Source organism: Arctopsyche grandis, chromosome 13, assembly GCF_051622035.1.
Source record: "Arctopsyche grandis isolate Sample6627 chromosome 13, ASM5162203v2, whole genome shotgun sequence".
Classification (NCBI taxonomy): Eukaryota; Metazoa; Arthropoda; class Insecta; order Trichoptera; family Hydropsychidae; genus Arctopsyche; species Arctopsyche grandis.
This window is the reverse complement of record NC_135367.1, coordinates 22,606,885-22,619,011: the sequence shown is the minus strand read 5'-3', so window position 1 is coordinate 22,619,011 and position 12,127 is coordinate 22,606,885. Positions and strand designations below refer to the sequence as shown.

The 12,127-nt window shown below is 33.3% G+C and overlaps 1 protein-coding gene across 1 annotated transcript; it reads left to right on the top strand.

Annotated features, from left to right (window-relative positions):
* Positions 1 to 505: 505 nt before the first annotated feature.
* On the top strand, positions 506 to 10,775 carry LOC143921649 (uncharacterized). The gene is made up of 10 exons (XM_077445002.1): positions 506 to 1,448; positions 4,721 to 4,954; positions 5,080 to 5,331; positions 5,402 to 5,572; positions 7,157 to 7,350; positions 8,051 to 8,055; positions 8,194 to 9,062; positions 9,792 to 10,025; positions 10,092 to 10,343; positions 10,420 to 10,775. Exons 1-10 carry the CDS (start codon positions 587 to 589, stop codon positions 10,581 to 10,583), a joined length of 3,237 nt encoding a protein of 1,078 aa, XP_077301128.1. The 5' UTR covers positions 506 to 586; the 3' UTR covers positions 10,584 to 10,775.
* Positions 10,776 to 12,127: the final 1,352 nt, after the last annotated feature.

The window sequence follows — 12,127 nt, the reverse complement described above, 5'->3', positions numbered from 1 at the left end:
AAGGCTTTCCAAAAATATAATATTATTTTTGTGCAAATATTTATTTGCACAAAAAGGAGGACAAAACTATTATGAAATATATATTATAATAAAATTTTTAAAAAGCCACTGGAGAACTTTTTAATCAAAACTTGCCAATATTAATGTTCCCACGTTATAATATGTACATATGTTGTACACAATATTATACAAGTTAACATATCTCACAGTATTAATTAACCTGTCATCTATGACAGTAATAAAGACTTTTCATTGAAATTTTCCACATGGCATTGATTCGAATGGAAGAATAATAAGCAACATTAATTACATCGATTTACCGATACTCATAAATTCTAATTTGGAAGAATTGGGTGATGATGATAGCTACTAATTTCAAAGATAAATTTTTAACATTGCCTTGTTTACTTTTATCAAAATGCGTATGTGTAAAAAAAAACTACGATTAAAAATTTGTTTGAAGGTCGTATCTTTATAAACGTGTTTGCCGTTGTAAAAAATTCTCAGTGCTCATCAACAACGTGAATTGTAAAGACGTGCTCTGATGTGACATCATATTATTTATAAATTAAAATCAGACGTTAAAATGTTGCTCTCGGCTAACATTTTTATAGACTTGGTAATTTTCGCCACATTTGCATTTACCATTCTATATTTATTCGCTCAATACCGATATGGATACTGGAAAAGGAGGGGAGTTTTCTCTCCGAAAGCTTCATTCCCTGGAGGACACATTGGAAAAGTGATTATGGGAAAAGAACAAATAGGCGTTCATCTTGGAAGCATATACCAAGAAACGAAACAGCATCCCTTTGTTGGACTATTTCTGCTATCTTCAAAAACTCTGATGATCAACGACTTGGATCTAATCAAGGCTATAATGGTGAAGGACTTCCAACACTTTCCCGACCACGGATTGGGGATAAGCGAAAGCGATCCACTTTCAAATCATCTCTTCAACATGGAAGGCGAAGAATGGAAAGCCATCAGAATCAAGTTGACGCCAACTTTCACATCTAGCAAAATGAAGTATATGTTTAATACGATCCTGAAGTGTTCTAATGTGTTAGAAGATTACATTGAAGAGCAGGTGAAGCTCGGAAACGATGTGGATTTCAGAGAAACTCTTGCCAGATATGGAACTGACGTGATCGGCTCCTGTGCTTTCGGCATAGAAACTAACAGCTTCAAATATCCAGATGCTGAATTCAGACAAATGGGGAAAAAATCCTTCGCTATCGACTTTTTCAAATCAGTTAGGGATATTATGTCAATCTATGCGCCCTGGATTATAAAAAACTTCAAAATCAGGCTAATTTATAAAGACATTGAAGATTTCTTCGTGAAGACTATTACTGAGACTGTTAAATATCGCGAAGAAAATAATATAACCAGAAATGACTTTTTGCAACTATTAATCGACATGAAAAAGAAGGACGAATTGAGCGGTGAGTTAACTATTGCTATTTTTTGCCAATTATATTAATATGACCAAGTGCGAACTTTTCAAAATTTTGAAGGAAAATTTGAATTTTGTGTTTAGAGGGCTGGAGAGCAGCGCCTTGTCCATACAAACGTACTATACTTCTCCCTACCTCAATTAAGGCACTAGAGAAATTATTTTTAATATGCTATGGATATCCACCATTGGGGTGCATCTATCGTTTTATTTTTTTGATTAATTATTTTTTATAGGAGCTAGGAGCCGCCAAACATCTATAAAATCGCCTCTTTTTTACATCCACGAAAAGAGTCTAGCGTGCTTATTTAACGGTCGATTTAAAAAAAAATACGCCGATAGATGCACAGAAAATATCTTTCTCATACCGATGATGAAATTTTTTTAAAAATTGGTCTAGTTTTGGAGAATAAAATAGTAGAATACGAAACCTTGATTTTGTCAATTTAAAACACGTTTTATCTGGTCGAAGCGCAACTGTCGCATTCACTCAATATATATATTGATATATATTGTTGCATTCACTCAATATATACATACACTCAATATATATATCGAAGAAAGGAACGGTAACAAAATTAAGGTTTCGGGTGAACATCCCTCTTAATCAATCAACACGGAATACAAACTTGTATGGAATTTTTTTTTCAATATGCCCATGACAAGCAGATTCGTTTCATTGAAATACAAGATAAAAATGCTCAACTTAATCTGTCTTCATTGCTTTAGTTATAGATAGAAATCATCCGTTTTTTCATCAAAGTTTTTGGATGAAAAAATGGAATAACATAAATTGTTTGTAAAGATTAAATAAATGAAATAAAATCGTTCCGTCTTCTTAGATTAGATTTCAATTGATTATACTGAGCAAACCAAAAATCACGTTAACTTGCTGGAGCGAAAACTTATAAATACTTACTAAATTTGACCCACTGAATTCGAATATGATAATATTTACTTTTAGTACGTAGTAACAATAGATGAAGTTTTGTGATCATGCGAAAATTCGAACTCGAGATTTTGACTGATTCGAACTCAGAATCGATTACTGATCACGTTTTCATGATCTAGAAAAAATGTGTGTGTGTGTCTGTGTGTCTGAAATCTGAAAATATGCAATTGAATTTTTTTTCTTATACATTTGATTTCCCGGTGCTTGCATCAGGATCCCGAGATCGAAAATTCCCAGTACCGCAATCCCGGTGCTGAAACCACTAGTATATACGTATATAATTATAGTAAATGAAAACGTAATTTAATTTAATGGACTTTATTCTGTATGTACATAGATTAAAGTTGTACATATGTATATATACATAGATACAAACATGTCATAAAAATCTCTAGCGTCAAAAGATAAGAAATATTAAAAGAAATCAGCTTTGTTTTCAAAAAGCATATGTATGTATTTATTTTTATTATCAATAACTGTCATTTTTAATTGTATGTAAACATAAACTAAACTTTCGCAATTTTAACTTTATCTGCATATGTATGTACGCAGTAACAATAGATGAAGTTTTTTGATAATGCGAAAATTCGATCGTTACGCCAGTCCTCAGTTAGTCTTATCGAACTGAAACTTAGTATCGGTTACTGAAATTCTTATCGACACGACGTAAATTTTTTTCTGGAAGTTGACTGGAAATGGTACCTCCCCTTATAGGTGTCCTCTTTTTTTTAAGTTTTTGAATTCAATTATCTTCCAAACCGCTAACTGAATCTGACTGAAATTTTTTTACATGTACTAGAAATTATAATTTTTATAATTTTATATTTTTTAAATATTTTTATCTGAACCGGAAGTAGTACTTTTACTCTAGAGAATCGAGGTTTTTTCTCAAAAACCTTTTGGTTTATTGAACTGAAATTTCATATCTATCAGTTTAAGCTTAATACCAAGTTATATATAAAATTTGGTAAGCATCCGTCGACCGGAAGTGGCCGTTTACTCTTGTTCGATTTTTCTTCCACTATTTTTTTCGACCCCTTAAACATCTGTGTTCTTCACAAAAAAATAAGAATTATACACAGAAAAAAATTAAGTATAATTCTTATATCAATGTGATGAAAATAAAAATAATCACTAAATTTAATAAACCGGAAGTGGGATTTTTTCCTCTTAGAAAGGTCAAAAATTCTGTGCCAACTACTCCACGTCCACGCCCCTGAACGTATCAAGCTGAAAAATTATATTTGTGTTCTTTATATACTAACTTCGAGCTGATAAGGTTTTGGTCAGAATTCATAAACCGGAAGTAGTATTTTTTGTTAAACAATATTTCATTATTTTATTTTGACCTTTTAAATTATTTTTATTTTCTTGATATTTAATGTGTATAATACTGATAGTGATTTTAAGTAATGAAAAAAAATTCAAAAAAAGTCATGGGCTGGTCACACCCGAATTTTTTTTGTTGGCTGACTCTCATTTAAGAGATGAGAGTTTTACAGATTTTTGGTTTTTGCCATCTTTCATCCAGAAACTAGAATTGCTGTTCCAAAAATGATTATCAGAATCCATAATCACATCCAGTGCCGGCCTTACACCCTATGGCGCCCTTAAAATTTTTATCAAAAAATAGGTTACCATCCTCTGAGTTTCAAAACTGGAAAGTTTCGAAAAACTGCGTTCACCACTTGATACAGTTTCAGGCAGTGTCAGCAAAATTCGCATGTTCGGATACATTTTTAGGTTCATTACTAACAAATCAGATTTTTAATTCGCGGTGAGCTTAATTAAAGATCCGCTTTTTCCGGTAGACTGTTTACAAAATACACAAAAAAACCCTCTCGTCTTTCAATATTTGTTCAACTGTTCGAATCTTTCTTTCATTGACACCAATCTAATAAATAAAAATTAATTTAATTGAAAAAGAACATCGTACCAAACAATTAATGAAACAAGAAAGCTGACATAATTTAATTGTTCCGCTAATATTGCTTCATGAGCTACCTAGATCCTTTCGTTCCGTCAACAATTTCCCCTAAAACTGGCCCCCCTAAAACCGGCACTGATCACATCTTATAAATGAAATAAAGTCAACAAAAATCATAGTCACATTCGAACTTAGTGGGTTAACTTTAGTATTGATAGGTTTCCGCTCCGGCAAATTTTTTTTTGTCGCTCAGTGTTATCACTGCTATTTATGTTATTGTGCGAGAAATAATCTCGAACATGTAGAAATATATATCATCATAAAAAAGAGTAGTTCTAAGATGTCAAATCAAGAGTTTTTCATTTTTCATTTTTCATTCTAGGAAACGGTCACAGCATGAGCTTAGTAGAAATAACAGCGCAAGTGTTCCTGTTTTTCGCAGCCGGTTTTGAAACGTCTTCAACGACTTCCAGCTATGCTATGTACGAACTTGCCAAAAATAAACATGTCCAGGATAAATTAAGAGAAGAAATTGACAGAGTAACTGAAAAACACAATGGAAAAATCACTTACGAATGCATCTTAGAAATGGAATATCTTACGCAAGTCATAGAAGGTACATAGAAAATATAATATATAGCAGTTCACAACTAAATATTACAATATGTATATAAAAAATACTTATCAACAGTTTATACATATTATACTTTCAAATTAATCAATTTGGGTTTTTCATTATAGAATCACTTCGAATGTATCCACCCCTACCTTTCCTCTTCAGAATGTGTGCCAAGGATTACAAAATTCCAGATTCCAACGTGACTATTGAAAAAGGCACCCGAATTATGCTACCGATTTTCGGAATCCACCGAGACCCTAATATACACGAAGATCCTGAAGAATTTAGACCGGAAAGATTTTCGCCTGAAAACAAAGCAAGCATGCACCAGTTTGCGAGTATAGCGTTCGGCGAAGGACCAAGGATATGCATAGGTAATTGGAATTAGACATAAACTGATATACCGTTTAAAAATCAACTTTTCATATTTTATATGTATTTTAGGTAATCGTTTCGGTATGATGCAATCTCGCTTGGGTATTGTCAAAACATTGTCGAAATTTGAAGTGGCCTTGCCCAAAGAATCGACAGAACCACTCAAATTTGAGCCCAAAACTATCATCCTGACTCCGACTCAAAACGACTTTCTTAAAGTGACTCGCAGGAGAACAAAATAATCAACATCAATATTTTATACGAAAATTGTAATATTATCGTACATATATAATAATCGTCTACTGCGTGTCCACGTGCGTGTAAAGTGCGTGTGAATGTTGTTAAATTACTGCGACTCTCTTTCTCCCATCGGAATCGTATATCGTGGAAAAAGACGTATTTAGTATATAATATAAAACAATTACACAATTAATTAGATTATTTGTAACTGTAGAAAAATGTATAATAAAATATATTTAATGTATTTCTTTATTTAAAATTGTTTCAACAATCATATGGATTATTTTTATATAAAATTTATATTTACCATGGTGCCATAACGTAATATTACGATTTAACTGTACATTGAGAAAAATGCTCTGTATCTTAAAAAAAATGTTTGCGTCTTAAAAATTCGCATAGTTTTCGGTGCATTAAGCAATCTCGTATTGTGCATCGAATAAAATATTTTGGCATTATAAAGTGAACATTCAAAAATATGAAACGATCATTAGAAAAAAATGATTTTATCATTAGAATAGATACAAAAAGTGGCAACGTTGCAGTCTTCCGCTATTGACAACTGACAACTGTCAAAAGTGTTTACTTTTGTTTCTCACTGGTGAAATTATGTAATCTTAAATATATAAAACCAACCCTAATCTAACCTAACCTAACCTAACTTAACCAAACCATAAATAAATAAAACCTAACCAAACGTTGGTTCGTATTTTGGTATTCGAGACGTTGCCGATACAGTTCATCTGTCATTTTAATGCACATTTCATCCACTTTTTAAGCAGAATTTTATTTTTCAATGATCAAATCAAACTTTCTAATGCAATCTGTATCCGTCATTTAGAAATGCACACAATTTTTTTGTAATGTACAGAAACTTCTTTAATATACAAACATTTTTTTAAATGCACATTTATTTTATAAAATGGATTTTTAAATTATTTCCAATACGAATTACCCCAAGTTAACAACAATGGCTAAATTTTTACATATGTACTATATATAAATATGTAAGTATATAATATTATTATTAATTATATAAATTTATAATATTATTATTGATTAGGTAATTGGTGCTCGTCGACCACTGGTTTACTAATCACCTGATTAGTAAACCAGCGTTTGCGCCAAAAAGGCCTCAATGTATGAATAAACCGTATACAAGAACCAATTAAGTCTCGCGAACCATCGATAAACGGTCTCTCTAGCCTGAGAGTACACGCTGTGTATACAAATTTGGCAGATCTGTTCCGTGTTTGATTCGGAGCTGGCCGGCCGACGGAAGAAGAAACATAAAGTGCTTCTACCACAACTCGCTGCGTCTTTCACCCCGATCTCGAAAACTCTTCTACACGTCCACGCTACATTATTATAAATTTGAAATCAAATTGTTTCAACAATTCAATTGGATGCGTTGGCAAACTCTAATAAGAAATGATTGATCTGAAGTCACGTATATCCAAGGTCTAGTGAAACCGTGACCCTTCAGTTGTTAATATAATACGCTAACTACTAAGATATGTTGCTGGTTGTAAATGTGCATCATCCAAAATAATGTACGTATATCAAATTTAAACTAATTTTAAGTGAAAATACCGGATATAAAAGACAAACATCACCAGAAATCTTCTTTATCACGTTCCATAGACCCGGGCCACACCGTGCAACTTTGTCGGGTGACTAGTTGCGCGACCAGAAAAATGTATAGAAATGTGAGCGACAAAGAAGTTGACTGGTGTGGCATGCCTAACGTGACCATACGTCCCGTTTTGAACGGACAAGTACAGCTTTGGAACGTCGAAATGTCCCGTTTTCAAAAAGAGAGGAACCCACGGGAACAATTTGTATGCCCGCACGGCAGTAACGCACCCGTAGAAAGGAATTTTTTATCTTATGAATAATTTGTGGACAAGCGAAACAAAGTTGCAAGTCACAGTTCTTAAAGCAATGCTAATTACTGAAGTAAATTTTAAGAAATCCTGCCATGAATTTCATTATTATTTGAAATCAACACCAAAAATTTGTTCCTCAGAAAAATATAAGACCACACAAATGATTTATTTTCACGTATTAATTCCTGTTCTTTTCACGTTACGTCACGTAAAGGCCGGGCCGCACCGTGCGATTTGCGAGCGACTTGGTTGAGGACGACCAGACCAATGCATGCAGGTAGATGGGACATGCTACACCCGTCAACTTGTTTGTCGCACACATTTCCATAGATTTTTTCGTGTCGCGCAACTAGTCGGCCGACAAAGTTGCACAGTGCGGCCCGGCCCTTAGAAATGCCCATAAGTCGCTCACAAGTCACACGGTGTACATAGCCCGCCTCTTAGTCATCAATTGCATTCATATCATTTGCATTTACTGTTTATAAAAGTATTGTAATTCTTTATAATGACATCCAAGTACTTACATATATGTCCTGGTATACGTGTAATTATCTTCGTGATATATTATACTTATTGCTAGCGTTATTAGCTATGGTAAAATAAAAATTGGGAGGGGGTACGTTATCATTAATATACTGTGTGGATACTAAATTTTTCAGTGATTGTCGAAAACTGAACTAAGAAGCACGTTTGTTTTTATTTTAAACATTAAATTCATAATCATCGATCAAGGTTCAAAATGATACTTTTTGTCGACATATGGATAGACATTGTAATATTCGTTATATTTGCCTTTATTGCGTTTTATTTGTACGGGCAACATTACTATGGTTACTGGAAAAGGAAAGGAGTGTTTTCTCCGAAAGCTACATTTCCCGTAGGGCATATGGGAAGAGTGATATCGGGACGTGAACAATTAGGCGTACATTTCGCAAACCTGTATTACGAAACAAAACAGCATCCCTTTGTAGGACTGTATCTATTCCACGCGAAAACTCTGTTGATTAATGATTTAGATATGGTCAAGGCAGTGATGGTAAAGGACTTCCAGTACTTTCCAGATCACGGAATAGCCATATGCGATAGCGATCCTCTCATGAATCATCTCTTCAACATGGAAGGTGAAGTTTGGAAGAATGTCAGGATGAAGTTAACGCCAACTTTCACGTCTAGTAAAATGAAGTACATGTTCGACACCATGCTGAAGTGCTCTGATGTGTTGGAGGATTATATTGAAGAACACGTGAAGCTTGGAAACCCTGTCGATTTCAGAGAAACATTAGCTAAATATGGAACTGACGTGATCGGATCCTGCGCTTTCGGTATCGAAACCAACAGTTTCAAATATCCCGATGCCGAATTTAGAAGAATGGGAAAGAAATCGTTCGAGACCAACTTCTTCAAATCTTTAAAGGATTTGTTTGCGCTTTTTTCCCCATGGATAATGAAAAAATTCAAAATCAAACAACTCGAACAGGATATTGAAGACTTCTTTGTTAGGACCGTAGAAGAAACTGTGAAATATCGCGAAGATAACAACATAACGAGAAATGACTTTTTGCAACTTTTAATCGACATGAAAAAGAAGGACGAATTGAGTGGTAAGCTTTTTATTTATTGATAATTCAGTCAAAGAGTTTGTTTGTTTTTTTTAATACGTTTCAGATACCATAACGAATTCATTGGAGTGTAATATACATACATAGAAAAATTGCGTAACATAAATTTTACTCTCGACAATTATATATATATATATATATATATATATATATATATATATATATATATATATATATATATACTATATATAAATTTTCAATTTTATAAAAACATTATTAATAAAATTAATCAATGAATTTTACTATCTTATTATACTAATATAACACATAAATTGATAAAATAGTGCATTTATTATGAAACTTTATAAATTGCTTGTGTTATGTATGTTGTTCCATAGATATGAGTATCATATCAGCGAAAAACATGTTTCATATATGGCATGGAGAATTTATTTCAATTTTTTTTTATCAATTTCTTTCCTATTGAAAAATTGAATTGTTTAAAAGTATTCATTTACAGCTTGCACGCAATTGGTCAGTTCAAATAAAAAGTTTATGTTTACAGTTGTTATTAGCTATTAACAAACATCTACAAACATATGTACTTCGATTGAATTCCTAAACTTTTTTTAAGAACTCTTACCTTATCTGTAGAAGTTGTAATTACCTTATCTGTAGAAGTTGTAGATATCTGTAAAAAGTGGGTTGTTAGTATTATGCCTTATCTAATGTTACTAATTAATACCTATATATGACTTTTTAATATTTCAGGAAGCGGTCAAAGTTTGAGTTTGTTGGAAATAACAGCACAGGTGTTCCTATTCTTCATTGCTGGTTTTGAAACATCCTCTACTGCAGCAAGTTATGCCATTTACGAATTGGCGAAGAATAAAAGAGTGCAGGATAAGTTGAAAGAAGAAATCGACCGTGTTACAGAGAAATACGATGGAAAAATTACATACGAATCAATCTCGGAAATGGAATATCTTACCCAAGTCATAGAAGGTTAGAATTATCCTTGAAATTGGGACAATTGCAAGCAAATGTATCAAGTTGAATCTTTCGTTTCAGAATCGCTCCGAATGTATCCGCCTTTACCCTTCCTCTTTAGAATATGTGTTAAGGATTACAAAATCCCAGATTCAGACATAGTCATAGAAAAGGGTACCAGAGTTATACTGCCGATTTTAGGAATCCAGCGAGACCCTAAAATACATCAAGATCCTGAAGAATTCAGACCCGAAAGATTTTCGCCTGAAAACAAAGCGAACATGAACTCGTTCGCAAGCCTACCTTTCGGCGAAGGACCAAGGATATGTATTGGTAAACAAAATGTTGAATAAATTTTCACAACCACTACAACTCAATTATATAAATCTTAACTTAACTTTAATTTCAGGTAATCGTTTCGGTATTATGCAGTCTCGTCTCGGAATCATCAGAACTGTATCCAAATATGAGGTCTCCTTGCCCAAAAAATCGAATGAGCCGCTGAAGTTTGATCCCAAATCTATAATACTCACACCAACTCAAAATGACTTACTCAAAGTGACTCGCCGATGATTGGGAATGATAATTAAAATGTCTAAGTCGCGTTTTTTTTTAAACTCCACAGCTTTGATCTAAACAAACGTTAGGTCAAATATAATTACATTATTATAATATTATATGTACAATAAAACATTTTGATACTGTATTTTATTCGAGCAGGATTATTGATGTACATATGAATGTTAATAAAATATTTTTTTGATGTACGTTTATTAATAAATTATTTGAGCCATCTCTTTCACAGACCGTCTGTTCACCGATAACAGACGGTCTGTGAAAGAGATGGCTGCATACGTAATGGCATAGTAAACGAGATCTTGGTGAACAGACGGGGTGAGAAAGAGATGGCCGTATCCGTAATGCCTGGAGCGCATCCTCGGTTTACGGAAAATCTGTGAACGAGTTGTCAGGTAACCATTCTATACTACTTGTTACAAATGCTGTCTACGAAATAACTTGTTAGTTTAATTGATGTGCTTTTATATATAATATATGTATATACATATATGTAATTATGTTATCTGTGATGAGTAATCGATACAATTGTGGGTGTAGGATATTTACGAATGGTTAGTAGAGTTTAAGTGAACTCAGAGAAGTTTCAATCTGGAGCTTATCGCTAGGTGACACGTGTCGATGAATGTTTAATGTAAAGACTTGTGTTTATGTTTAATAATATGAGTTCATCGATGTGTTTCACAATAAGGTTGATTAAGCGTCGTAATTGGGTTAGGCAAAGTGTTAAACAAACGTGTTAATTATTCTTAATAATATAGCCTTATCGCTAATGATTACAAATGACTCGATTGAAACACGTGTCATCTTAGGTTCGATGATGTTGAGCTAGACCGTAACTTGCGCTTCTTTGTTAAGGAAGGGCGAGTTCATGCGGCATCCAAACACTCTATTTACCTTTCAGATCTTTTTCAAATAAAATTGCACCGATGACCATTAAGAGGGCTGTACACTTGAAACCTTAATTTTGTTACCGTTCCTTTCTTTGATATATATATTGAGTGTACGTATATATTGAGTGAATGCGACAATATATATCAATATATATATTGAGTGAATGCGACAATATATATATATATATATATATATATATATATATATATATATATATATATATATATATATATATATATATATATATCAGTGGCGTGCGGTCCATGGATGCGGTGGATGCGGCGCATCCCCTATAACTTTAAAAAGCCAAGAGTATTTTTAATAAATATTTGAATTTCGCTTCGATGTATTCTTAGTGATGTACGTGATTATGATGTAGTTTATGAGTATATATATATATATTTCACATATCACGTGTTTTTTGTTACATGATGCATTATATAGGATCTTTTGATAATTTTTATTAACGATTCGCATAGGCGGCCGGCCGGCCACAGGCGAGTGACGGGTGTAGACGCTGACTGAAGTGCGCCCGCGTCATGGATTCGGAGTCGAGACCGATTCCATTTGCGCATGCGCACTATGAGGCTGTCTTATTCGCGCGGACGCGTTGACACTTGTTTAACCTCTACGGTGGATTCGGTTTC

Excerpts from the sequence above, each read along its gene's own strand:
- LOC143921649 (XM_077445002.1), top strand. The coding sequence starts at position 587 with ATGTTGCTCTCGGCTAACATTTTTATAGACTTGGTAATTTTCGCCACA. Across the intron at positions 1,449-4,720 it reads AAAGAAGGACGAATTGAGCG|GAAACGGTCACAGCATGAGC; the intron begins GTGAGTTAACTA and ends TTTTCATTCTAG. Across the intron at positions 4,955-5,079 it reads TCTTACGCAAGTCATAGAAG|AATCACTTCGAATGTATCCA; the intron begins GTACATAGAAAA and ends TTTTCATTATAG.